Raw genomic sequence first — 27,247 nt, 5'->3', positions numbered from 1 at the left:
ATTGTCAAACTGGAGCACAGGGTCCCCCGCTGTCTGCCGCTGCTGGACAAGGTACGCCCAGACATGGCCTCGACTGCTTCATGCATTTCTGCTGGTTAAACTCTCTGAGAAACTCCCCTCTCTGTGACCCCTTCCCCTCTCAGACATGGCAGCAGACAGATAAACCATCTTGCCATCTTGTCTCCTCTCCAGTGCCCCTTCCGCTCTCGGATTAAGACTTTAAAGAGAAGATGGTTTTAGAGGGAATCATTTGGCAGGAGGTTAATGTTTTGTTCAGGACGGGGATCTTTCAGAGTGAGGGCTTGGACAGGAGGGGACGGGCTTAGCTCAGCGCTGCTATGTAGCAAGTGGCAGTGAGCCCTGGCTTTGGATGTAAGGCTTTCAAGTCCCAGCTGTCACTGGTCCGATCCCAGCCAGCCAGTCAGCCAGCCAGCCAGAACCAGACACTTGGTGTTCTCCATTTCTGCTTCCCTTTAATATGAACGCAGCCAGAGCTCCATAGATTCCACCCACAATGGTTTAGATGTATGTGTAACTGCAACGGACTTGACCTAAATCTCCCTTATGTTTAAGTATTCTACCATACACACAGGCTGGCATATCCTAACTTTAAAGTAGTGTGATTTAAAACTGTTGCTATTTTTTCCTCGTTTTTCAAGTGGTGACAAATTAGCAGGCAGGAGTATAGTTAGGCGACTGCCTTTTTTTAGCCTGTGTTTTCTTTTCCCCTAATTTAAAGCCATGTTTAGGAGCTGCCCACCGTGGCGACGATGTAGAGACATTCCCACACTTCCCTGCTCCTTTCTTCCTCCTCCTGTTGCTCCTTCAGTGGGAACCAAAACGGGGGAAGAGGGGTGTCACTCAAGGCTGACTCTAGAAAACAGTTTTGATTAAAGCCTTAATGGCAACACTGTGTTGTCCCATAAACAAAAAACGGTCTCTCCCTCATGCAAAAGTACCCATTAACAAAAGGCTGTTGCTTCCGAGTGCTTTCTCCCTCCCTGCAGATCGCCTTTGAAATCAGGAGAAGTGAAGGAGGGAGGAAGGATGGGAGGGGAAGGGGGTCCTTCTTGTTGTTTTGGTCGTCTGGAAACTATGTGATGCAATAAACGCCACTCCAGCCACCTGCATCCTCGCTTCCTTAGTGAGATTCAAAGCTTTTGGTTGTGGTGGATTTATTGGGGATTCATCATGCAGCTGTTGAGGAGTCTGCTCCGGGGCCTTTTGAAGAGGATGAATCAGACGGTTTGGGATGTGCGGTGCTGGGTCAGCCGTGCTCTCTGAATGGGACTTGTTTACAGTTTAGTCTGACTGTAGACCGCCCCACTGATCTATAGATACTCCGATGGCCGCAGAGGGTTCATGTTGCACCACATACACTCAGAATAGACTGTAAACCAAACAAAGCAAAGCTCAGAACCTTGAAGGATTAGGTTTCATTGTTGTCCTTTGTTTTTATTTTGTTTTGTTTTTTTAGAGGTTCCTACCCCCGGCATCGCAGGGAGATTCCTTTGCTGATTTGCAGCAGTTTGGCCCGTCTCTCTAATGCTCCTTGTTTTACTGGACAGGTCTCACAGTATCTCTGCACAGGCTGTGAAGTTGAAGTTAGAGTTGATGCTTTAGGATGTGTGTGCTGTGTAGTTCAGGACATCTTCAAATTAATAGAGAAACATGAGCTTTCTCCAAATACCTTCAAATTGAATTTGTGCATTAAGCCTTTAACCATCGCCCCCTCCTGGTCCGTTCTGCCCCTCTGGCCACCTCTCACCCACTTCCACACACTTGTATGAGAGGAGCAGTTTTCTCTTGAAGAAGCACTGGCACCGCGGTGAAACTTTGAAGCTGAATTGAATTATAGGAGTTATGATATTAAACATTATGAAGGTTTGGTTTCGCCTTAACCCTCCTTAAATTCATTCATTTTTAGTTTCAGATATTTGAAAGTTTGTGAACGATAATTTCATATGTGCATCTTTACTACAAAGGCACTGTGTCTCTTTTAGGAGAATATTAAATAAAAAATAGGGCCTTATTTATTTGTTCAATTATTTATTGTATTATGTATTGTATGTATAAAAAATAAACACCTGCAGTGGCTGCTTCCATTCAGACATAGAGCCCAACAACCTCCATCAATAAGGTGTTGTAGCCTGCGAATAAGATGCACCACGATGTTAAACTTATCTAAATTATTCATTAATTCGCCGTGCTGCTCCCCCTGTTGGGGGAGGAGCCAGTCCCAGCTGACACTGGACTGTCGGAGGAAACCCACGCAGGCACGAGGAGAACATGTAAACAGAACCTTCTTACTGTGAGGTGTCAGTGCTGACCTGCACCGCCATGCCACCCTGATCTAAATGAACTCATATAAAATCTTTAAATACTTATTAGTTTTGCGGCTCATTAACGTTGAGCTTGTTTAATTGCGATTGGCTCAATTTTCTAACTTGAGGCAACATCAGGCCCCAATGAGGACATGAATCACTAGAGTGATGGGGATATACTATGCCCACATGACTTAGTATTTACATGAATTTTAACTTAAAAAAGTGATATCTAAAATTGGAAGTATCCAAATCTTTGCTTCGTGCAGTTATTTCCTACTGGTCTCTGTTTCAGATACAGCTCTCTCCATGCAAATGCCTGAATCAAAGCCGTCCACCGCTCCAGTGGTTTTGCATCATTACACAACACAACACAAGCAGAGGCCACGGGCTTTCTCTGCCAGCATGTACAAGTGATCTGTCTGCTTTCCACCAGCCAGCCTGGCTTTTCTGTTTACGCCAAAGCCCTGGAAAGGTTCTCAAGCTAAGTCACAGAGAAACACATGAATCAACGAGAAAAGGCATCACAGCGGTGACAGGAGGGCTGCTCTGAACTCCACGCGAGGCTTCCTCGCTTCTGAATAAATAATCTGTGCTTTCTGACATGCTGAGCTGACTGTCTGCCGCTCACACTGCCGTAACACCGTCAATAAGAAGCCATGGGTTTGTGAAAACAGCTCTCACAGCCATTGAGGTTTTGGCCTGTGTCTGAACTTGTTTTGCTTTGCTTATTGATTCTGCTCCTCTCAGATACAAAGGGTTTTGACCTAATTGTACAGTAATCCTGTTTTCTTTAACTAGATACACATGTTTAAATGCCTCTGTGTGTGTGTGTGTGTGTGTGTGTGTATGTGTGTGTGTGTGTTATCGGATCACATTATCTCAAATCAAACCTTTCTCAAGCTATTATAAAGGTGGCCACTTTGTGAAGAGGCGAGCTTAGGGATCTAAAGACTGTCAGTCACGTGTCATTATATTATCTGATTGTCAAACTGAATATGATACCTTAGTGTAACTGCCACAAAATAATATGATTGGCAGCATCCATTCAATACTAAAGGTATCATAAGTTGTAGTTGAACTTATACCTTTGATCACATTGACTTGCCATACGTGAATCTTTTTTTGTCTGATTTTGAACAGATGTTCATGGATCAGAGGATGTTGGCTGATGAGTGTGGAGGTGGTGAACATGGTCAACATTATATCCTCACAGAAACTCAACCATTGTCATTGTGAGCATGTTGGCGTTAGCATTTTACAACATGAGTTGGAAAAAACAAAAGTTTTGGTAAAAAGAAAAACAAAAAGCATTTCCAGTTTTCATAAACTGACTGGAGTTTAAAGAAAAAGTAAAAAAGCTTTATATATGTTTTTAAACACCATTTAAATTATCCAATTAAAAGTGTAATTAATTGTCATATTTGTGAGTCTTCTGATTCATAATGACCACTGGAGTTTGGTTTTCTCCTGACGAACAGTTGCCAGTATTACAGCAGCACCTGTAAAAGCTGTGGCTGTAGAATGAGTAACTAAAGAATGAATAACAACATTTCTACTTTGTCCAGTACAACTCATAAAAACTGCTCCAACTGTGGTCAAATCTGTCTTCCAATGTGGCTCAAGCTTTCGGGCCAGGAAGAGTAGTCCCAGGGACAGGAAGTGCTTGAAAACAGGGGAAGCCCGTTTAGGGAGGAATAAATCACGGCCCTCATGACAATGTTTTTGTCTTCTCGTGTCTGATTGTCTGTAGGGGGTGACACTGACCTCAGGCTATTCCTGCCTGCTGTTTTTTAGCAACGACAGGGGCTGGAAACGCAATGGCAGCTGCCTTTGGCTTCTTTTCCTTCAGTAGCCGAGTCCAACGTCTCCAGTTCATCGGAGACAAGTCGAGGAGGAGGAACACAGGGGAACATCTGGAAAAAGGGGGAAATTTCAGCTTTTGAGAGTAAATGCAAAAAGCAGCAGGTACACAATGGACATTTTGGCCGGTATGAAATGCGTCAGTGTTAGCAGACTTCTGGGTTCGCTTTGATTTCTCTCCCAAGAAAATTCATTATTTGCGTGTCTGTGCCAGACAGTTGCATGGTTGTCTTCAAAGGGATAAACTATGACTCTCTGTTTCTTTCTTCTTTTAGTCAAAGCTGGACTCGGAACTTTTGCAACCTTGGCCATGCTTTGCTAATCGACCGGCAAGGACCATGCACCTCTTAAACCACTGCATGCACCTTAAATTATTCTTTTTAATCTTTGAAGCATACAAGAAACGCACACACCATTGCATTTTTACTGTTTCCAATATGAGATGAGCCATAAATCACTGCATAAAAAGTTTGAAAACCACGTGGGGACATTTCAGAATGTGTTTTTCAGTCCTCTGAGCGAAAGGTACAAGCCCTTTCTTCCTGTTATCCTGAGGGTCATATTCTTTATGCTCTTTGTCAGATAGGTTTACACTGCTTTGATCATTTCATCTTGAATGCAACTGCTTCAAAAGCGATGAAGAAGTAGCTTTGGGCTTAAATTTTTCATGCCTCCCTTTATATCAAGCACTGACAAGTGTCCCAAATATTTTTCCTGCTTTTAGCTGCAGACTCTGTTTTTCTGCGCCTCTCAGACATGTACTCCTTTTAGCCCTGCGTCATTCCGTCTCTCTTTAGAAAAGACAAGACTAACTAACCACGTTCCTCTGTTTGTGCCTGTTTGACCCTGACGACACAGTCTTCTCCCTCCCATTTCCTCTGCTGCTAAAGTTAGGTGCTGCCTTAACTCACCATATCAATGTGGAGATAACTCAGTAGGAAGTACTTAGCTTTGACTCCGGCAGCCTAATGACTGCCTTCTTTTCAGTCAGTACACTCATTAAGGCTCCTACTGTACTGTATTTATTTTGTCTTTGAGACAGACGGTGTTCTTGCTGTAGAGGTATTTTCCTGATGATGCAGGTATTTAAAGAGAAGCCACACTCAGGGTTTTTAATAAAGCCAAACAATGGGCACCTTTGTCAGGCTGTTCCCTTTATCCAGCGTCCTACACGAGCTGGATCGTAACGCCCACCACGCTCCTGGCAAACAGCGCTAACATCGGCTCTGACAGAGTTGCTGCTGCATTGTTTTCTACATGTATCCACACACTAGTACTAAGGTTGTGGTAGTAGGAGACTATGTTGATTATTCAATGTGTTAACAATCAGTAATAATCTTGTGACACAAAAGATGCTGTAGCCAATAATCACCTCAAAATCAAAGGAACTGTGGTATTTGAATTTACTTCAAATTAAAATAACTACTTATCCCATTATCAGGATTGATTATCCCATCATCTCGAGATAACGGGATAATAATCTTTTTATCTCGAGAAAACAAAGCTCTGTTATCTCAAGATAAGTATTATAGCCTTTCTCAGCTTCTTTAAATAACAAAAATAATGCCTTAAATTAAAATTGCAGTGCCCTCACTCCCTTTTTTATCCCTATTCAACAAATAGTTCAAAATATTATACATAGAAAATAATGCAGTCAGCTGGTTCTGTTGAAGATGGTAGTTTGGCATCAGCGTCTGGATCGTTAGCTGAACCAGGTCACCACAACAGTCGCCACAGTGTGACTTTATCGTACAGTAGACACTGACATGCTAGCATGGTGCTCAGTCAGGGGAGTTAGCACTGAAGACAGCTGCAGTGAACACAGCAAAGTGCATTATATATATATATATATATATATATATATATATGCATGTTTAAAAAATAGAATATATTTGGCCCAAATGAAAAACATATATCAGCAAAAAGTGATTTCAAATTAATGATCTTTGCTAAATCCACAGATTTACAATACCCTGCTCATAATTTAGCACAACAAACACACCACTACACACAGTGATACGACTGCTTCCTGTGTCAGTCAGGCTTTGTTTATATGTCAGCTGCACTTTGTGTTTAGTTCTCATTTGCAAATGTCAGCATGCCAACACACTAAGCTAAAGTAGTAGCAAACATTATACCTGCTAAACATCAGCATGTTAGCATTGTCCTTGCGAGCATAGCATGCTAATGTTGCCTCTCAGAGCTGCTAGCATAGCTGGAGACTTTGGAGTCATCGTCTTTGTTCTTCATTGTAAGAGTGAAAACTGAAGTGTCAGGGTGAGGAGGGAGCCAGTGCATCATAAACAAAAAGCAGAAATTAAAAGGTTAAAGTTTGAGTTCATTTGAATGATATATTTTCCACTCTTCAAGAGATCAACTTACACTTAGAGGTTGACTGTTTTTATCCAGACACTCCTCATTTCCAACCCAAAACACTGTCGTTTTGGTCCGTCAGCCCTGTTGTTTGTGGAATTCATCAAGAATAAGTCAAGGGAAGTGCAGACATGTGCTCAGGCACGGTATCAGAGTAAAATAGTGATGAGCGACTGTATCCCACAGTAACACAAATGGGGGAATCTGGAACAAAGTTTGAGAGTGAAAATCAGCAGCCAGTTGTCATTGATGCGCATGAAGTATCTGCCGTGTTAGAAGTCCATGGACAGGAAAACAGCGTGATAAGTTTTCTGTTGTCGTCACACGAGCAGGAGAGTCCATTCCCATGGGATTCGGTCCAAAGAATATTTTGGACAAGGAAGAGTCCTGAGCAACAGGAATGTTATTCACATTCCAGCCACAGAAACACACCGTGGGTTGCTGCTTGTTCACCTCAGCGTGTGTGGGAGGCCTTGTACACAGTTTCAGGAGGATTTTGTGCTCATTAGGTGCAGATAGTCTCTGTATTCATACTGCTCTGTGTTGTTGATGTCAGGTGTGCCTCGTTATCAGAGGCTGCTGCCGAGGTCACCAGCTGGTTGTGATGCACGTTTGCAGACATGGACGGGTCCGTAGACATGGGGCGGGGCAGTAACTCCTGTACAGTGGTTTACTTTTCAACGTTGCATGCTCTGTGCAAAGACTTTGAGATTTTGTGAGCTGCTCAACAATTACATGAATACGTCAGGTCTCCCTCCTCGGTGGGAATGTGCATTGCTCTTTTTGTCGTCACTCATGTCATTGTCATGTCTGTTTTTTGGAGCAGTGGTTTTGGTGACCTGTGGGAGGTCTGCTCAGGTGAGCAGGTGAGATACAAAAGGACAGTGTGGTTACTTTCTCGCCGGAGGGTAGAAAGGTGGGTTGGGCTGCTTGTTGAGATATTTTTGACCTTTGGAGCAATGAGTTGAGAAGATATATGGAAGAGAAATTAGAGGTTAAATCAATGGCTTAATGGCTGTTGAAATCCATATTTTACCACAGATCAGATTTTGGAGGAAAGGTGCATCTCACCACTGCATTCCTCCATTTTCAAACCAACACTTGCTGCCCAAGGCAGCTGCAAACACAAGTATAAGCGAGCAAGCATATCAGTTGGTTTATCCCTAATCAATCATAGACATTTCCACCTGCAGGTGACAAGGAGCATTTTAACTGCAGGTCTTCAAGTTGAGACGATCACAACACAGTGAGACTCAAAACTCGGAGATGAGGAAGGCCCGCACGTCGCGGCTAAACAGATGTCACCTTGACCTGCAGCGTTGTTGTCGTTCAGCTCAGTTCAGCGCTGTCATCACTCCACCAATGAGGTGTGAGTGATTTGCAGAGGGTCTGCTTCTCTGCTTCACACTCTCCACTCATCCTGTCACCTTAAATAAAATTCTCCCTAAAGGTGTGTGTGTGTGTGTGTGTGTGTGCGTGTGTGCGTGTGTGCGTGTATGTGCATGTTACTCCTTGAGGATATTTTCAGGATAACACGCCCCAGCTGTGGCCGCAGTTCTCATCCCCATGTCTCGTCAGTTTCTCGCCAGCGTTGCTAAGCTAAACATTGACTCTGAGCTGATGGCACAGCGAACTGTCCTCCGCACACGTACAGAAAATCTGGAAGATGTGTTGTTTGCTTTGAGAGGTGATGTTTTCAGATGCTGGCTGTCTTTTCCTAGCGACTGGTGATTAGCAGCTTGTTGCTCCCCTTTCTCACTTTTCTGCTCTTCCCTTTTTCTCTCTCCTCACTGCGATGACACATTGGCTGTGTACCGACTCTGCATGGTTACTGTTAGCATGGTGAGCAAACACCATCGCCTCTGATTCTGCATTCCTGTTTGAGTTCAGCAACAGCATCACCACAAACCTTTAATAGACAGACAGTGAGATGCCGCTCAGTGGGAAGTGTCTCTCCAGTGTAGAAGCTGTTGGAATATAATAATAACTTATAAACATGATGAATGAAAGAATGAGTAAATTTACTGCTGTAATCTCATCTGAGAGTTTGAAGGTTATTATTCTTTTAAATAATAATTCTATATTTATTTAAAAATATGCCTATTATCCTATTATTATTGTCTTACGTCCAGTTTGCTATAGCTTTGTTTGTTTACATCTGTGCAAACTATCACCATTAAAATTTTGCTGAATGAGCTATCAGTTCATGTTTGCATCGAACTCATGGATGATCAGACAGTTGTCACCGGATTTCATTGATGCTCAAGAAAACTTAAAAACATGATGTTTGTCAGGCAAGTTCTGGGCATAATGAGCATCTTTTTTAATGATTTCTAATTAGATTTTTGATGGAGATCTGAGATAATTATATTGATGTAAAGTGTAAGTCATAATGAATCTTAAAATAGGCCCGTCACATACTATTTATGCGTTTAGATATTTTAGATTTAGATAGTTTAGATAATGAATTTTGATGTTAATTGCTACAATCAGATGCTAAGGTTGGAAGTACCATCCACCTGTTGACTCTGTGCTTGTAAATGGGCCAAATTATTAAATCCCTGTTGTTTTGCACGCACGTGTCTCTTTCCAATCACACAGTATCTTTGCCTCCCCTCTCCCTCTCCAGCGCCTCACCTGGAGATGATGGTACGTGACGGAAACTCGCCGTGTGTCTTTAATAAATGCTAAGAGAAGTTTTCATTATCTATTTTATTTAATAATAAAAGTGTGATGAAGGTTAGTGTAAAATTCATTCCCAATCTTCATACACTTCACATGTTTACTCTTAAAACTGAGCAAAGTAAATCTGGTGGTATAATTTGTCACTGTCGCTGAACAGCCGTTGATTCAGTTGTTGAACTGCTTTAAGTTTATTGAATTTGTTATATCAAATTCACTGAATTGAACTCGGTAGTTTTCTCATTTTCAAGAGACAGCTTTTTATTAAGCCTGCTGATTATTCAACTTTAACCCACATTGTTTTAAACATTGAACTGGTGTGAAATGTTTCACAGTGTACTGTCATGCAAATGACCTTGAAATGAGCTAACTTGCACATTATCTCGGCTGTTGGACACACTTTTTCACTGATGAAGCCAGAACAGAGAAAATATCTTCTCTCAAAAGCAATTGTGTATTTGTGGTTTTGCACACATACAAACATTCATACACATTGTGCATTTGCACATGTGAGCGTCTATGCACGCTAAGCTGGTTATGTGCTCCCTGAGGGCGAGCACGCCACCCTCTCACAGAGCTGCTCCTGGTATTCAAGAATGCATCTCAAGGCATTCATATTAGGGCGGCACATCTCTCTCTTGTCACTTCAAAGGGAGCGTGCGGAGGTCAGGGTTTCATCAGACTGTTGTCAGCGCTCGGCGCAGACGATTGGAGAGAGATGCAAACCTAAAAATAGAATGCCGTGTCATGTTCATAAAGAGAGACAGAGCCCAGATGATACGACTCTGTGCCAAATTTCTGTTATTAAAATACCGCCATCCCACAGGGCTGGGAGACACCTTGAGCTGGCTGCAGGACAGGTGGGGGGTGATGGTGTGGTTGCAGCCGTGCCAATGAGGTGGAGTGTGGAGATGTTTTTCCACGCGGGGATGGCAAATAGGATCATATGATGAGTGCTTAATGGCCCTGCAGTTACAACAGTACTATATCACTGCCTCTCCCTGATGAATGAGGCGTTCATAGGGCAGTAACTTATTATTACTGCTGTATTAGTCCTTTGATCTTCCAACAGTTTGAACCCTGGAGAGAATCTTAGAGGGGTGGCTCGTCAGAATAGCTCTGCAGATGGGATCGGGCCTGGTCTTGCCCTGGCTGTGGGGAGAGGAGGCCTGGAGGTGTGCAGAGGCACCAGTGTGCAGGAAAACCTGACTACAGAGGCATCGCACTGCAGTCTCATGCACCTTTGTGCAGATTATTTATCACTAATCTGTTGGATTGTTGTTCATTTCCTCAGCCAACAGATTCATGATTTGTGCACCTACTTTCGAAGGTTTTACTGCGAAGGAGAGTTTTGTCCTCGCAGACCCTGAATGTGAAGGTGCTGCCCTTGAATCTGTGCTCAGAGCCACAATAAAACACAAGATGCCTTTCTCGCCAGGACATTCCTCTATTAATGACAAAGGCGAATGGTAAGCCTCATGGTGAAACATGAAGAGGGAGAAGAGAAGGGAACAGAAGGCAGGAGAGAGTCGGAGAGGTGGAGAGGTGAATGGGTTGATTCAGAGGAGTGGCAGGCGAGGCCAGAGGGCGACCCATACCGGTCCTGTCTGTCTGCCGCTTCAAGGTCAGGTCTGGCAGTTCAGAAACAGGACTGTTGACAGGAAAATTTGTTGCTTTGATTTAACTCTTTCACGTCTTTCTCCTCCCTTTTTGTCGTCGCCAGTCTCTCTCCGCTGCGCACATTCCCCTCTGTTTACCTACCTAATTCTCTTTCCACCCTCCCATCCTCCATCGCTTCATCTGGCTCATCCCAGTTTCATTGTGCAGGCTGAGCCGCTGGCCCTCTTTAAGATCTGCATTAGAATGTTGTTTTTATATAGCAGCAAGCGGAGGCATGTGGAGTCTCTTTTGAACTGCTCTGCAAACAGATGGAGGTTTTCACGCTGCCTTTATGAGATTAAGTGAAACATTCCCATAAAAGAAGACATTTCCCCCTGTCCCTTCACCCTACACTGTCTCACTTTCTCCCTGTCTTACCCTTCTCTTTCTTTCTGTCTTCGTCTCTGTCTCTTTTACCGACTCCTTTTTTTTTTCTGGCCCGCCTCAGGCTTGGGCAAGGGCACGCTGCTGAAAGTGAAGTGGAAAGTAGACAGGTTTGTGTTACCAATAACTACTTCCCCAGGCAAGCAAGAGAGCACTAAGCATCTCCCAGAGTTTAAAGCAAACCAGCAAACAGGTCTTGTGAGTCCGCCACTGCAGGCGGAGGGAGTGGGTTCTTGTTTTTCCTCTGCAGTGTGAACCTGTTTAACTCTGACTCAGGTAGATTTGTGCCAAGTGCCCCCTCTCTGGCTTTTAACAGGGGTTTGACAAAACAGATTCACAGGGCAGACAGTGTGCCTCTACAGTATGTAATTCACTAGGATACAATGAGACTATTTAGACTTGCTTAGGCGTTTACCCCATGCTTTAGATTTGCATGGGGTAAATGCTCAACAGCTATCCAGCATAGTTAATTTGAGATTTTATGATATTTTTTTTTAGATACATACTGACCCACATTTTATAAGAATAGTGTTTTAGAGGCCAAATAAAGTCAAACTCTGGCCCCAAGCTATACAGGTGTACATGCACTAACTTACCCACTAACCTCTTTTTGGTTGTGAGTAAACATCAGATATTAATTCCAGTGTTTCCCTTATATATATTTTGCAGCAGCAGACCACCACTGTAAAATTTATTGCTGCTGGTGCAATGTCATGAAGTCACAGTTACACTACTCTGTAGGAGGCTTTTAATTTGAAATGATGGATAACGTGGAAACACATGGCTACACCTGGCTGAAGTGAGAGGGGAGAGAGAGAAAGAAGAGAAGAAGAAAGAGAATAGAGAGAAGAATAGATTTAACTAGCAAACATTAGTTATATAGATTTTTAAAGCCCCATTGATCTTCACTCCGACCACCAGCATACTGCAGGTGTGCACCACCCAGGTCCAAACAACACCCTTCACAGTCAGTCTGGCCATCAGGAGCGAATCCCGGTGGGCTGCTGCATCAGTGGACTGATGGGCCCTCAAAAAAGTTTTTAGTGACCCTGCTGTATCAGTCTGTCTAGGCCTCTGTGTGCCTGTCATCCGGGGTGCACATGAGACGATGTGTGGTTCAGGACTCACTTCACAGACATAGATGGAACACGGTTCTGTCGGACCGCACTGGGACGATGCTCTGCCACTCTTTTTTACCCAGGTGAAAAAATAGAGTATAGTATAAATAGTATTCGCATTTCGAATACTTCGCATTTGGAAATTCATGTGCGTTTTTAAGAGCTTGAAGATAAAATAGCACCAAATGTAGACGGGGGGTGCTTTTCACGGCAGGGGTGCTTATTTTGGCTCAACACTAGTAGCCTTTGAGCAGCACAGTAACTGTTCATAATGAAGTCTAACATTTGATCATGTGGTCAGTTATAGTTGACTAATGTGTGTCAACTTTCCTCTATTGGAACAGTGGTTACATAAAAAACGAGATCAAAAACGAGCCACAACACAGCAGTGTGTGCACACATGGTCATTGGTGTCATAGGCATCATAGGTGCACTCCGGTACTTAAACATATAGCACGAACTCTACAACTAGCAGGAACCAGTTTTGTAACACATTTTTAAGCTATAGCTGTAGGAATGTTGGTCAGTTGATCGAAATATTTCAACATGCATTGCAATTGCAATACATTGACATGTTCCTCCTGGGACGAATCCTATTGACATTTGGTGATCCTCTGGCTGTTCCTCTAGCGCCACCTTGAGGCTGACATTTGTGGTTTGGACTGAATGGATTGCCATTAAATCTGGTTCAACCAAAAACCTGCAAATCTCACGACATTCACATTAGCATCAGCTGTACTTTGTGTTTAGTACTAATTAGCACATGTTAGCATGCTAACATGGTATAATGGTAAACATTTCTGCAGCATTAGCATGTCAGTATTGTCTATGTGAGCATGCTGGCGTTAGCATTTAGCATAGAGCAAAGTGTTAACAACTGTAGTTATGTAAACTTTTGAGTTACTTGCACTGAACTTGAGTTTGATGCTATTTTATTACGTTTATAGAGGAATATACTGTAGACCACTCTTCACACTATGTAAGTTTACTAGTAACAGTATTTATATTTCTACACTGTGTAAAAGCTGTGAAAACGTCTTCCACTACCATGAATGAATGAATGATTTACAAGCCTTTCTGTTGCTTCCTCAATCATTTGAATTAGGAAAATAAAAACGTCTGTGCCTGTATTTAACAGTGTAGACACCTTTGGGTGTGAACCAGTAAAATCTCTGCATGTAAATATCTACCATAAATGTCAAAGATGTGTTTAGTCTTATTTCCATAAACAAACATCACACTGACTTAAGTGAAATGTCATGTGCATTGATTTATAGTGGTAGCAGCGTCACATGAGGGAGTGTATCGTATTCTTGTTATTTGAAATCAAACAAGTCTTTTAAACTTCATATGTGTCTAGATTTCCCTCATTTACAGGCATTGTGTCTTCAGTTGTCACTGGGCTGGTTGTGTGTATGTGTGTGTGTGTGTGTGTGTTTGCTCTGCAGAAAGACACGGCTTACTGCACGGCCTGTTCCAAGAATGAATTCCTGGAGGCTTACAAGAGCTGTTGAATGAGATGGAGGGCTCAGGCCAGGAATGATAGGAAGGAGGGAGGGAGAGGGGGGAGAGAGAGGGGGGAGGCTGCTGTACACTATAGGAGGGGTGTCAGGCTCTCATTTACAGGCCTGATTAAATAACAGGATGCTTTATGAAAACAAGAACATTATCTGCCTCTTAAAAGGCCGGGAAAGGCCCTCTAATTGGCTTCCCCTGAGTCTCTGTGTTGCCGCCCGTTGGTGAGAGAAAAAATCCTCTGCCAGCCACAAACTGAGAGAAATAATGCAGGACACTTTCTCTCCTTCATCAGTACTGCAGGAATGTATCAACATACCGATACCAGGCCTATAAAAAAGGGGGTGTCTTTTCCCACTCAAAGGAGGATTATTCCTACCTGAATCTCTTGATTGAGTGCAATACAAACAATAAAGAGATAGTGGCTCCTCTGTGGGATCGGACAGTTTCTCATGTGGCAACTTTCACAGCTGAGGTTTTACAAAGGCCCTCTCCAGATGTTTGCAGACGTGAGAAGAGAGTGTTAGAGGTGGGGTTCAGTATGTTTGTGTTCCCAATGAGATCAGAGGAGCCCGTACATCCAGGGATCTAACTCTCCCTCTTTACATTTCTCCCGCTGCCGTCTATCCAGGTGGTTTACTTAATTATACCTATTAAAGTCAGGTACTGCCATAATTAAAGTATGTCGTGATAATTACCACTGTAATTAATTTTAGAACTATTTCATATGCTTACACAGCTTTAGTTAATTATAGTGATGGTTCAGTGTGGCGAGAGTCAGTGTCGGTAATACATTGTTGGATCGACAATGTCAAAAATATCTTTCTATTCACTGTCATAGTTTTGAACTGTATCCTTTCTGGAGAAGCCGGGACTGTGGTTGTTGTAAAATCAAGATGCATTTTTAAACGTAGGCTTTACACATTTGTGTTTATATGGCAGAAGATGAGTTTGTAACTGTCTGATGAAAAAGACATTTCATAAAACAATCAAACAGAAGTTCAGTTTGTTGAAGTTCACACTTTGTTAACAGGGAAATGACTGATTTCACCACTGAGATGTCACTGTGAGCTCTTTCTTATATTCTATACACTTAACTAAGTAAATTAACTAATTAAATTAGTTACAGCCCGACAGTATGTAATGTAATGATTATTAACATCATAACATGTATCATAGACTATTAAAGCCCCGAGGTATAAAATTCTGTTGAATATTTCCAACACCATGGCAGACATCAATGCACATGCATGTTTTTCATTATTTCTTTCCTGATTTTGAATCTGCACGGTTCATATGTGTATGTACAATATGTGGGTCATGTGTTGTCTTTAGCCTGGATAGCTGAGGTTGCTCTCTTGCTGGTTGGTTTGGTAAAAACACTCTGGTGCAGCTGAGTTAAAAAGAATAGTTTTACATTATGGGAAATCCTTGCTCTCTTGCCTCATGTTAGATGAGAAGATCGATACCACTTTCACATCTTTACGCTGAATATGAAGATTAAACTACAGATGTTTTTTCTTTTACCTTTCAACAGACCCAAGCTAGCAGATTCCCCCTGCTTTTAGTCTTTGTGCTAAGTTAAGCTAAGCTAACCATCCTATTGCATACGGGCATGAGCGAATAAGCATATTTCCCAAAATGTTGAACTGTTCCTTTGAGCAGCGGCACAGCTGATGACGGCTGCTGGTGAGATTTTAAAACCCAAAGTCTTGTTTAATTCTTTCTTCTTCTTGACATGTTTACCTGCTGTTAACACTCCCAGCGCCCGGGCCCTGGCCTCGCTGGGTTTAAACAGCGATATGTAAGGTCACATGTTGGCGTGTGTGTGTGATGGAGTCAGGCCTCACTGCTCCATCATCACCACTGTCACTGGCGGCCACATCCGTCTCATCTGCCCCCCGGCTGCAGGCGCTCGCCGCCCGGTCCTTTGATGTTTCGAGGATGTGTTTAGCGAACGATAGTGTATCAGATGCCGTTGGTCTTTCTCTGTCAACTTGTGCTTTGCATTTCAAATGTGTGTCACAGTGCAGCCAGCGCCTGCTAAGGAGAGGGGGCGAGAGACAAGGGAAGTGCAGAGAGAAAGAGAGAGGAGGGAGGAGTGAACTTCATTACTGTGAGTTCTCAAAGTGACCTCTCTTACCTCCAGACAGGCAGATCAGGTTCATAACTTTTTCCAGTATGTCTCTCTCCTCTGCACGAGAAAGGTGGCCAAGCCCAGGTTCTGGATTTAGTGTGTGTGTGTGTGTGTGTGTGTGTGTGTGTGTGTGTGCCAGGATGAATGGGAGGTAGAGGGAGGAGGAGGAGGAGTGTGTGTGATTCAGTCCCACCCCCTCGGGCTCAATACTTTTCCTGAGAGCGTAGAATCTGCTCACCTGCCCTGACTTGCTTCCCCTCCTCTGCCTCCCCTCCTCTTCATTCAGTACTTGCCACCACCCCCCCTCCAGCGGCCCCACATCAAAGTACCCCTGTGAGTAATGGATACCCAGCAGGGCCACACCCTTCCCTCCTCCAACCAACTTAACTGCCGCTCAGCCGGTGGCGACCCGGCACCCGGCAATCACACAGCACACACACACACACACATACAGCAATTATTCACACACAATTAGACTTAAATACACAGCTTCAAAGATAGGGAAACAATATTTAAAGCAAGGCCTTGTACTTTTGGTTATTTTTGATGTAATTTACCAAAATATTTCAACATTTATATGTGTGTGCTTGGCTAGAAAACATGTAAGAGTAAAGGGAATATCGTCAGTGGGAGGATTTAAACTTTATTGCTCAGTATGTTCTTTGCCAATTAGTCTAAGAACTGTCTAAATATTGTCTAAATATTAATTATGACAATTGAAAGAAATATATAATATTAAATATACTGTTTATTATATATGATATTACTTTGACATGTGACTTCAAATCATCCATGTGTCCACAGTCGTCAGTTCTAGTACACTACAGCTCTACTATACTAATATAACAAGTTAATGTTTTAGTTTATTGGCTGTTTATTTGTATATACTGTACGTTATTTATATGTAAGGCATTTAAATTCATAATTTGCATCTGTACATAAATACACTGTAGTCCTGTTTATCTTTTAAGTTGGGCAAATATAAGATAGATGAGTAGGTCTTCATGGGTCACAGATCCTCAGGTCAGACCCGAGACCCGACTCGAGTCCGTCCAGGTCCAGCTCAAACTCACTCAAATCAGGAGATGGTTTCATTTTACTGCCATGAGTCTGACTCTCAGGTCTGTGCCTCAGTGTGTTTGAGTGGATGTGAATGTATCAGGCACAGAAGAAATTACACTGATCAGCTGTTTGTCTGTCGCCGGGTTAACTAGAATATTTTACTGTGCAGGAGGTCTACAAACTATAAACTAGAATATAAACAAAGTGTTTTTAGAATTAGTCTCTATAACTTCACATGTATTACATTTTTACACTATTATTATATGGCTGCCCTTATCAGCTGTTTGTTCATCAGGTACTGGTCGGTCTCCTACAAGTCCATTTTGGATCAGGTCCAAAATGTTGGACATCTGTGCTGAGCAGTGAATGTTAATATGATTTAATATTTAAAAGAAACTACAGATGACACTGGAGAAAGGAGCTTTCAGCAGGAGAAATAGACTCAGGTGGATGAAAAAGTAAAATTAAATAAAATAAATATAGCTATGTTGGTCTGTAAATTGGTCAGTTGGTGGTTCCACCACTTTGGTCCAGACCACAATATCTCATCAATATTGAATGAATTGTAATAACTTTGGTGATTTCTTAACTTTCCATCTGTCGCCGTCATCGGGTCAAAATTTAGATTTGACCTTGTTCAAAGCATCAAAGCTGCTGGCGTGGCGGTAAACTCTTAGTCTTGTTTAATAATTAGCTTTAAAACAGTTTCCATGTCATATTGTCACTTTGAAGGTAAAGCTATTTAACATAGTGAACACTCAAGACTTTACATGAAGTGAGCCAACAGCTGATTCTGATATCTACACCCCTCAGTCTTACAAGTAAACTGTCCAGTGGGCAAATCTCCAAACTGATATGTGTGTTGTGCCCCCCCTCCCCCCCCTCATCGTGCACCAGCCCCCACCCCCGTCTGCTCCTCATTTAGCCATGCGGCGTGTCCCAGTGCCTCAGTAATGGTTCCAGTGTGCCGGGCCGGTCAGGAGAAATGACAGAGCAGAGACTCGGCCTCAGACCTGTAGGCCCAGAGCTCTGTACTCTGTCATTAGACGCTTTAATGCAGCAGCACCACAGCGCGCTCGCTCCCTCCCCGTCTTTCTCTTTTTTTCTATACCTCTTTCACTCTCACTCCTTATTCCCACACATATTATTCCATTCTATAATTGACTCATGCACTGAATGATGTGGAAAGTCACGCTGGGAAAACAGACCAGCCGGGCCCCCACAAGTACTACAAAGTCAGACTGAGTGGAACAGGGGTTATCAAACCCAAGGAAAGGTTTCTGTCACAGTGTGGTGGCATGCAATTAGCTGTATAAAGATTATAAAGATATAAAGAAAAAACAAACATGCTCGCTAATTAGCTTCAGTTGAGACTGAAATCTCTTTCTTGCTGGTTGCACTGTTAAAAATCTCTGAGTGAAAGTCATCAGAGTAAAAGAAATGTATTTTGTCCGGTTCCAGTTAAAGTTATGAAATGTAACTTTTCCACAATAAAATGTATAAAAATAACTAGACTTATGTTATATATAATATATAATATGTTTCTTCAGCTGTGTTCTTACATTATCCCAAATGTTTCCAGCACTTTTCAAACCACAGAAAAATGTGATTTGAATCATGGTAACGCTCCGTTTCTTCTGGTCGCCTGTCAATGGCGTCGTATCCTCTGTGTGCATGTGGTTTCCTGCCAGAAGCTCAAAATTGACTTTTTTTTATCCAGTTTTAAGCAAAATTTCTAAGATACACCTTTTACACCTTGGTCATTTTCAACTATAAAAAGCAGAGTAAATGTTAGACAGCTCAGCTCCCAGCACCAGAACAGCATCGGTGAAATGATTCCATGTTTTTAAAGGTTATAATCACTTCGTCCGTTTGTTGTGGAGAAAAGGACAATTCAGCTGCTGGTAAAAACCTCCTGAACGACTGACACTGAAGGAATCAAAACAGGGAGAAGCTGAAAGCAATGGTGATAAGGACAACAACTCCCATGATCCCATGCTGCTTCACAATGTCACCAATCGCCGTCTTTTGTTATTGTTTTGATTGGGAGACCTGTAGCAGCAGAAGTTACATACTGTCACCTCCTTGTTACTTCCTGTCTTATTTTAAACTGAAATCCAGCCACTTCTGGAACAAGTTGGCTGATTATTTTTGTCATAAATGAAAAATGTTGACGGCTCAGAATGAGAATGAACGATTGAATTGTTGCGCTGCGGTCACTGCTGCAGGTTAAAGGCTGTAAAGATCTCACCGCCCCTTTAAGTGCAGGACTTAACACATAAAATCTACTGTCAAAGGTCAAAGGTTATAAAGCTACTGGGTCACTCTGAATATAGTTCTGTAATCAAAGATGTTCAACTAATGTAGCAGATGTTTCTCTCTGAATGTGTATGTGTGTGTGCGTGATATTCTCAATATTGGCCTGTCCTGTTTCTCTCCATTACGCTGGAACATGGCTGCAGATGAAGGCAGTCGTCCCGCTGGCCTGGCTCCGCCATCCGCACCACATTAATCCCACGACAAACACTGAGACGTTAACAGGCGAAGCCATCTTGTCAGGTGACGGAAAAAGCTTTGGCCCATCCCTTATGTGAAATAGAGACATCACAGCGGCGTAGTTCGCGTCTTCCCATTCGGGAACACGCTGTGATGCCAGGCCTGGCTCACACACCGCACTTCACCAGGGATGTAAACAAACAGCGCTGGCTGGCCCCAAGCAGGCCACCCACTGCTGCAGAGGGCAGATCAGTGGCTGGAGTTACTGGAGTTTACGCAAGATGAGCTACGGTTGATACTGTAGATAGCTACAGTATGTGCTGCTGGTAGTAAGGTGGAGCGCACGGATTCTTCTGTCAGCTGCAGTAGCTGTTACAACTTGTAGACCCTGTGTCTAAGATCTTTACATTTTCTGTGTGACTGTCGCATCTTTCAAATTGTTCTGATGGCAGATGGGTTTGTTTGTTGAACCATGAGACACTACAGGTGAAAACTAGCAGAATATGTTTTCCACCAACTAACCTGAGTGTCATCAGAGAGGACAGTTTACAGAGAAAAAAAACTTGCTTACTTAGAACCACTTACTTGGTTTTTACAGAGCATACTCATGGCCTTCATCAGTGGATGGAGTTTAGTTTGGTTTCAGTGAAGCAGGTTTTGCTCATGCTGAAAAGTAACAAGTTTTTCAAAATTAAGGTTAAATAGTAATCCTTCAGATTATGGCCCGCCACGTACAGCAGAGTCTTCTTCTATTATTACAGCGTACATCACGTCTTTCAATCTGGAACATAAAGAAAACTTATACTGAAGGTATTTTTAACAATTGGGCTAGGCTGTGCATACACTCTGAAGTTGATCCAAGCTGTCGATGTGTACTGTTCCTGAACGCAACACACGAAGGAAGGAGAAGCTGAAAAGTAAAGCAAATGACAAACTGGAGTGACGGCTTGAGGAAAGTCAAAAAATAAGTGTTAAATACTTTGGAAAAACTTCTCACTTCAATGTTATTGGCAATAGCACTGAAAAATTGCAGTTTGATTGTTGCACATGTATGTATGTATGGCATGTACATTTATATCTTTCTACCGAGTGCAAAACAGTCTCAGCTCCACACTGAACTCAGACACAGTGAGTGTTTCTTTCTGGAGGTGTCACATCTCGACATGTCACCGTGGGGACTGTGTGTGTCTGTGTGATGAATGCATACCTGCGTACGTGCATGTGTGACCTCACGGTGCCTCTTTCTGGATCTGTGCCCTCAGGTGTGTGTTTATGTTGGTGACAGCTTGCTCTTGCAGACGTCTCTCTCCGCGACCTGCTGCCACTCTCACCATCTGCAGTAAAAACCACTGTTTCACAAAACACAGCACCAAACTTCACCCACGCTCGTCCACACCCTCCCCGAGGAGCCCGTCGGTGTTAAAAGGAGCAGCAGACTGTTGTGGCGTGCGCGTTGTTTGTTAGTTTTTCAGCGATGACGTCGTCACTGTATAACTCTGTTAACCACAGTCATTTCCGACGCTGCAGTCGCTTTTACTCAAATGCCAAATTGTTGTTTAATCACATGTGTGGAGTTGCACCTCACAAGGATGGGTGTTTACTTAACCACAGGCCTGTCTGTTTCAGTTCCGACCGTAACAAACCTGGAGATGTTGAAACACTTTAGCTGGCGGGACTTTAAGTGTCTTGTTAGTGTCAGACCTGCGCTTTTCATTGCAGCATTAAAGGTTAAATATATCTCCTGTTAATCATGTAATGAGATCTCTCAGGCCTCGTCCAGGTCTGTGGCTCAGTGGAGGCGTACGTCTCGGTGACCACACTGTGGTGCCACTACTACTAATACTGTGATATAATAAGACCACAGCAGCAGTCATCTGAGAAATATAGTATGGTATATTCTTGAACTGGCCGTTGTTAGTCTTAACTGTAGGAGGCTATTTGAAACTCCTGGTTGTGTGCGTGCATGTGTGTGTGTGTGTGTGTGTGTGTGTTGGACCACAAGAGCAGGCTTTCCTTCATTTATTACCACGATTAGAGGACGTATGGGCACAGTGCTGCGTAGAGAACTTTTGAACCCCAGGTAAAGCAAATTCCCACATGTCAAAGATCCAGATTTTTTTTTTCTCTCTCCCATAGGACCACACCCCATTTAGGCCTATGCATGTACTACAATTACTGTTCTGATGAAACAGAGAAAAAAGCTGCTGCACGAGAGCTGGAAGCCAGATCAGAGGGGATAGGATCATTTTGTATTTGACCTCCCGCTGACCGCCAATATGGGACACTGTTAGAGACACACACACACACACACATACTGTCAGCACACTCACTGACGGCACATACATGAAGCTTCTGTATACAAAGGAAAACGTGTGTTTCTTCCCTGTCAGACATTGACTCTCTCTTTTTGAGGTGTTAAAGAATGATCCCAGTTCAGTGCCACCGCTCCGCAGAAGAGGTTTCTCATTAACCTGAGTAATGGATCAACTGAGTGAAGCGTTTACCTGAACTTCTTGTGTGTGTGAGTGCACACACACCTTCCTGCCCTGGGCTGCAACCACTAGGCTTGGAATCACTGTTTAGTGTTGTGTTTGACCCGGGTGATTAGGTGTTTAAACTTGTGTCTCGTCCTCGTTAAGTGTTGGCAGATGCCAGATGCTTGAAAGCATGTGATGAGATATTGATGAAAAGGCTCCTATTTGTTTTTCTCGCTGTCTTCTGGTGATGCCGGCGAAAGCATTTCTGGGCTTTCGATAACACAAACAACATTCGCAGAGATGCCTAAACACGGAAAAAAGGCCTCTTACACAAGACACAGTCAGGTCAACCCAGCTCCTGTCGGGGAGGAGCTGGTCAATAGCAGCAGAAACACACAGGAACAAACACACACGCACACACACACACACACACACACACACACACACATACTGCAGCTTGTAGAAATGGCAACATGTCTAAGTTGATCATATTAAAGGAAGCTAATGGTGCTTTGCTGCCCGTGTCCAGCTGCTGCCTGACAGTACGTAGGTTACAGTCTCTGCTGTGTATCGTTCTCTCATGTGCCACCACGTCTGTTAAGAATATCCCTTCTTAACAATTCAGCTTGAAGATTACACTGTGACAGAGATTGGGAGCTGCGGAACATTTTCAGAACCTTGTTTGAATACATGCCCCTTATTTGCATGTCGGTCTGACGCCCCACCCGTTTTCTCTCATTCACCATTTCCCCCTTTTTTCTTTTCACTCGGTCAGATAATGCAACTCTTTCACTCGGCCGCTCTCTCCAACATTAGAGAAAGGCAGCAGATTTGTGCCGTGGCCTTCATTGCTAACACACTTTTGTAGTCCGTCGGTGTGTCTGGCTTCCAGAGTCAGGTGGAAAAGTGGCAGGACGAGCTGCACTTTGGGATCTGTGTCAGGAGGCCCGAGGCTCGTGGCGTGACTGCCACCTAGTGATGGTTTAAGACACTGACGAACTTTCATCAGCTGTCCACTGTTATAACTGACCTCTGACGGAGTGATGTTTCCTGTTACTTGGGTGTACATTATGCAGATGAAGTTAAAGAGCGCCTAACACCCCCCCCCCCCCCCCCCCCCTTCCTGTGTCGTCTCCCTCAGGCTCGCATGGCGCTGGATAAAGGAGCTCAGGCTGTTATCTTTGATGTCAGTGATGATGCCAATGCTGCAGCTGAGGTGAGTGAGCAGCCCCAGATAAAGACACAAAACGACACCATGATCAGTTAATGAATGTGTTAGATGAAGATGATCATACTGTGGTGTCTTTCTCCTCGTGCTTCGGTTGCGACCCAGCTGCGAGAGACAGACTCCCTCCCCCGTCCCGTCGTGCTGGTGAAGGCCGAGGACGCCGAGGAGCTGATGGGTTTGGTCAACAAGAACGAGGAGGCCAAAGTTCGTATTGAGATCATGGTGGAGCAGTCTAGATGGGTGAGCACAGGAGCGCGCACACACACACACACACACACCCACACACACACACACACACACACACACACACACACACACACACACATACACACATCTATCATGAGCTCTCATGCGCTGTGACGTTCCCTTTACTGGCTGGAAGAAGAAGAAGAAACTTCTCTGGGAAAGAGCAGAACAGAAAGGAAGTTGTGTGAAGTGGGTAAATTTCACGTCATGTTAGCAGAGAGGCCGCTCGAGAGTCTGTGTTTAATGTTGTTTTTGTGTGAAATACACAGGCTTTATTGTGAGCTGAGAGTTAGGATGCAAATGGACCATCAAGCATAGAGGGGAGAGGTCGGGAGATAGGCGTGGATGTTGATATCCACGGGTTCGCGGGCTTGAACACTGAAGGACATTTAGTAGATTTGTGGAGATTTAAAACAACCAAGTCATTCTTGCAGAGTGGTAATGCTGCTGTGTTTCAGACTTTCATGTGGATTCCTCTGAGGATTTTCTTGTAACTGCTAAACTTTCAAATATATTGAAGTGGTTACTGTAGATGATTGTAAATATTCGCTCTCCTTCCATTTTCTTTTCCTCTTGTCAGCCACATTATGACGTGGGGATCCTGCTCACCATTGTCCTGGCTATTCTGACCATCGTCTTAATCTTCGCTTTCCGCTACAAGTGCAAGTCCAACAGAACCTGGGTGAGTGAAAGCAGCGACACTGGTAGGAGTGTAACGCTTGCCACTGGTTGTCACTGATTTGGATCCACAGCTCAGCTGGAGGCCTTTCAAAGCTTTTTCTAACCCTTCCCTTCTTGTGCGTGCAGGACTCTGTCCATCAGCAGACCATGCGGGCCATTAGTCGACTGGAGACCAAAACCTACAGCTCTCAGGGCTGCTCAGGCTCACACCGCCACCGAGCGGCCTGGGGGTCGGCCAGCAGCTCCAACTCCAGCCCCGTCTGTGCCATTTGCCTGGAGGAGTTCCAGGACGGGCAGGTAGGAGGAGGGAGAGCGGGGAACATACCTGTAGTCATTCAGGTATTGAAATGTGTGCTTTTATTTAAATCTACCTCTGTCTCTCATTCGCTCCCAGCATTTGAGGATCATCTCCTGCGCTCATGAGTTCCATAAAGACTGTGTCGACCCCTGGCTGCTGCAGCACCGCACCTGTCCCCTCTGCATGCACAACATCATGGGTGAGGACAAGAGTATTTCCAGTTAAGTTTTGTTAAAGAAGGACCGTCGAACCGTAGACTGCAATCTGTTTTCATCCACTGCATTAATACTCTGAAGTTCAGTTTTCAACAACAGGAAACTTTTCAAAACAAACTAACTGCTGCTTGTGTCCACAGGGACGGAGCGGCAGCCCCAGAGGAACAGACTCCAGCAGAGTCCAGAACAAAGCCAAGGCTTCCTGCACGCTCAGCCTTACAGCAGCCCACACAACCACCCCTTCCCTCAGCACGCTATCCCCTTCTCTATGAGGCCCCACTATCCTCGTGGACCCTCTGGACCATATCCATCTCTGGGCCACTACAGTGGCTCTTCTCCCATGGACACCCAAACACTGCGTTTCCTCACCAGCAGGCCGCTCGGCTCCGGCTGTGGGTACCGCCTTCCTGCAGAGGGTCCCGGAAGGCCCCACAGGATTGGAGGTAACTGCAGGACGTCCACACACCACTACACCCCTCGTCGGTCCTGCCACAACTATCGCTCGTCCTGTCCGACCCAGCGCAGTGCATCCTGCTCCAGACTGCACCACACCGCCACTGTCCCACCACAGACCCGTGGAGCAGCAGCCCACAGCCGGCAGGACGAGGGCAGCTGCTCCGGCGGCAGCTACCACACAGAACGCAGTGGATACTTGGCTGACGGGCCAGCGAGTGACTCCAGCTCCGGGCCCTGTCATGGCTCCTCCAGTGACTCAGTTCTCAACTGTACTGACATATCCCTGCAGGGAGTTTATGGCAGCTGGTCCACCTTTCGTAGCTCTCTGAGTAGTGACTACGATCCATTTGTGTATTACGCGCCAGGTCCTGGGCGGGGCCCCCGCAGAAACAGCCTGGAGGCTGGTGCCCAGGCCCGGCCCAGGTCTCTGGACTCTGTGGTGAACAAAGCAGGCTGCCCTGAAGAACAGCCACAGACTGTGCTCAGCCACATCCACTACCACCGCCACAGACACCACCACTACGAGGAGGGGGAGCACAGCCAGGGCCCGAGCAGAGGCTCAGACGAGGAGCAGGGGGCCGCCGCCGCTGCTGCACCTGCTGCTCTCGTCCCGGACAAAGACTCACCTGTGTGTCCTCCTAAGCACAGCCCCTGCCTGTGCCCAAAGCCGGACCCAACAGATCGGCCGAGCCCGGGACAGACAGAGTGTCAGGACCTCGATCCCAGCAGCCCTACGGGACCTCCTGTCCTGATGTCCCCAATCCCCTTACAGCTCCAACCCCACTGCTGCCACCAGGGACACGGACACCCTCCCGCTCCTCTGGGGCGAGTGGGTGGCTGTGTGCTTGATGGTCCCTCGGTCCGCTTCCACCAGAGCCTGGATCTGCAGGATGACCGTAGCATCCACATTCACTACGGCCAGGGTCCGGGCTTCTGCTGCTCCCCGCCTGAGCTGCACCCCGCTCTGCTCCCCGTGCCCCTCATTCTGGACTCTGGAGGGATGGAGGACTGGACTTGCTGCGCCGGGGCCCATGTTGTGTGGCAGAAACGGGTGCAGCAGGCCCGCTCAGAGCCTCAGCTCCTGGGGCCTGGGACTCCTATGGACAGCCCCCCCTGCAGGTTCCACCACGGGCCTGCTGCTGACTGCAACACAGACATTTGTTTATACTGCCAAACATTACACCACAATCAGGGTGGGTGTCTCACTGCTTTACCTTTCATAACAGGAACAGGTGTTGATTCTGGTTTCTATTGATTATGACAGCACTGCAGTCACTAGTGTAAATGCTCAGTATGACAGGTGAGCCCTGTGAGTCTAGCAGAGGTCTCAGGTTTAGTGAAGCAGCAGAATGTGGGCGTGGTAATAATAAACATTCATTGCATCACTTTCTTTTCTCTTCCAGAGAAGTTTTGCTCACCTGGGGGTTTCTTAAAACCTGTCTGCTCGTGTTTATTTTCTTTCTTCTTCTTCTTTTTTTTTTTTTTAACTCTCGCTGACTTGAGCTGCTCTTGTGTCCACAGGATCAGAAGAGGAGTCCGGTGTGTGAGAACTTGTTGCATCCCCATTATCACGCTGCTACACAGGAGCCAGAATGGACAAGCCTCTCATTGGCTAATCGCTCTCATGTCTTCCACATGATTCCACCAGCAATGCCTTTCGTTCGGACGATTCCCCAGCTGCCGCCAGGATTCGAAGCTCACACACTGAAAAGCGCTTTCAGCCGAGTCGGTCGGGTTGTTATTAAAAGTGAAATTATTGTGATTAGATTCTGCGAAAGATGATTTATTATCAAAAATACATGATACAATGATTTAACTGTTTAGAGACAGGGAGTTGCTAGGGAAACGACTCAGACACCACAAAGGGGAAAAAGTGTTTTTCTGTGTTTCTCCTGGTCAGTTCTAAAGAAGAATATTCATTACTGACATGATATCACAAGCTCCATGCTCCTTAGTGACAACCAACGAATGATCCTTGCTTTGGGTGTTGAGCCCTGATGAAGTGAGACTCCATCTGTGCATTGCTCACTCTA

General features: G+C 44.6%; 1 protein-coding gene across 1 annotated transcript; it reads left to right on the top strand.

Moving 5' to 3' along the window:
• Positions 1 to 26,851, top strand: LOC111222303 (E3 ubiquitin-protein ligase RNF43-like). Its single transcript, XM_022745995.1, has 8 exons — positions 1 to 51; positions 23,232 to 23,306; positions 23,424 to 23,558; positions 24,145 to 24,246; positions 24,372 to 24,542; positions 24,640 to 24,763; positions 24,899 to 26,407; positions 26,736 to 26,851. Exons 2-8 carry the CDS (start codon positions 23,238 to 23,240, stop codon positions 26,759 to 26,761), a joined length of 2,136 nt encoding a protein of 711 aa, XP_022601716.1. The 5' UTR covers positions 1 to 51; positions 23,232 to 23,237; the 3' UTR covers positions 26,762 to 26,851.
• The last annotated feature ends 396 nt before the right edge of the window (positions 26,852 to 27,247 follow it).

Source organism: Seriola dumerili, unplaced genomic scaffold (assembly GCF_002260705.1).
Source record: "Seriola dumerili isolate Sdu_G_001 unplaced genomic scaffold, Sdu_1.0 BDQW01000091.1, whole genome shotgun sequence".
NCBI classification, from domain to species: Eukaryota; Metazoa; Chordata; class Actinopteri; order Carangiformes; family Carangidae; genus Seriola; species Seriola dumerili.
The sequence above is the reverse complement of the archived record's forward strand: the minus strand, read 5'-3'. Positions and strand labels throughout refer to the sequence as shown.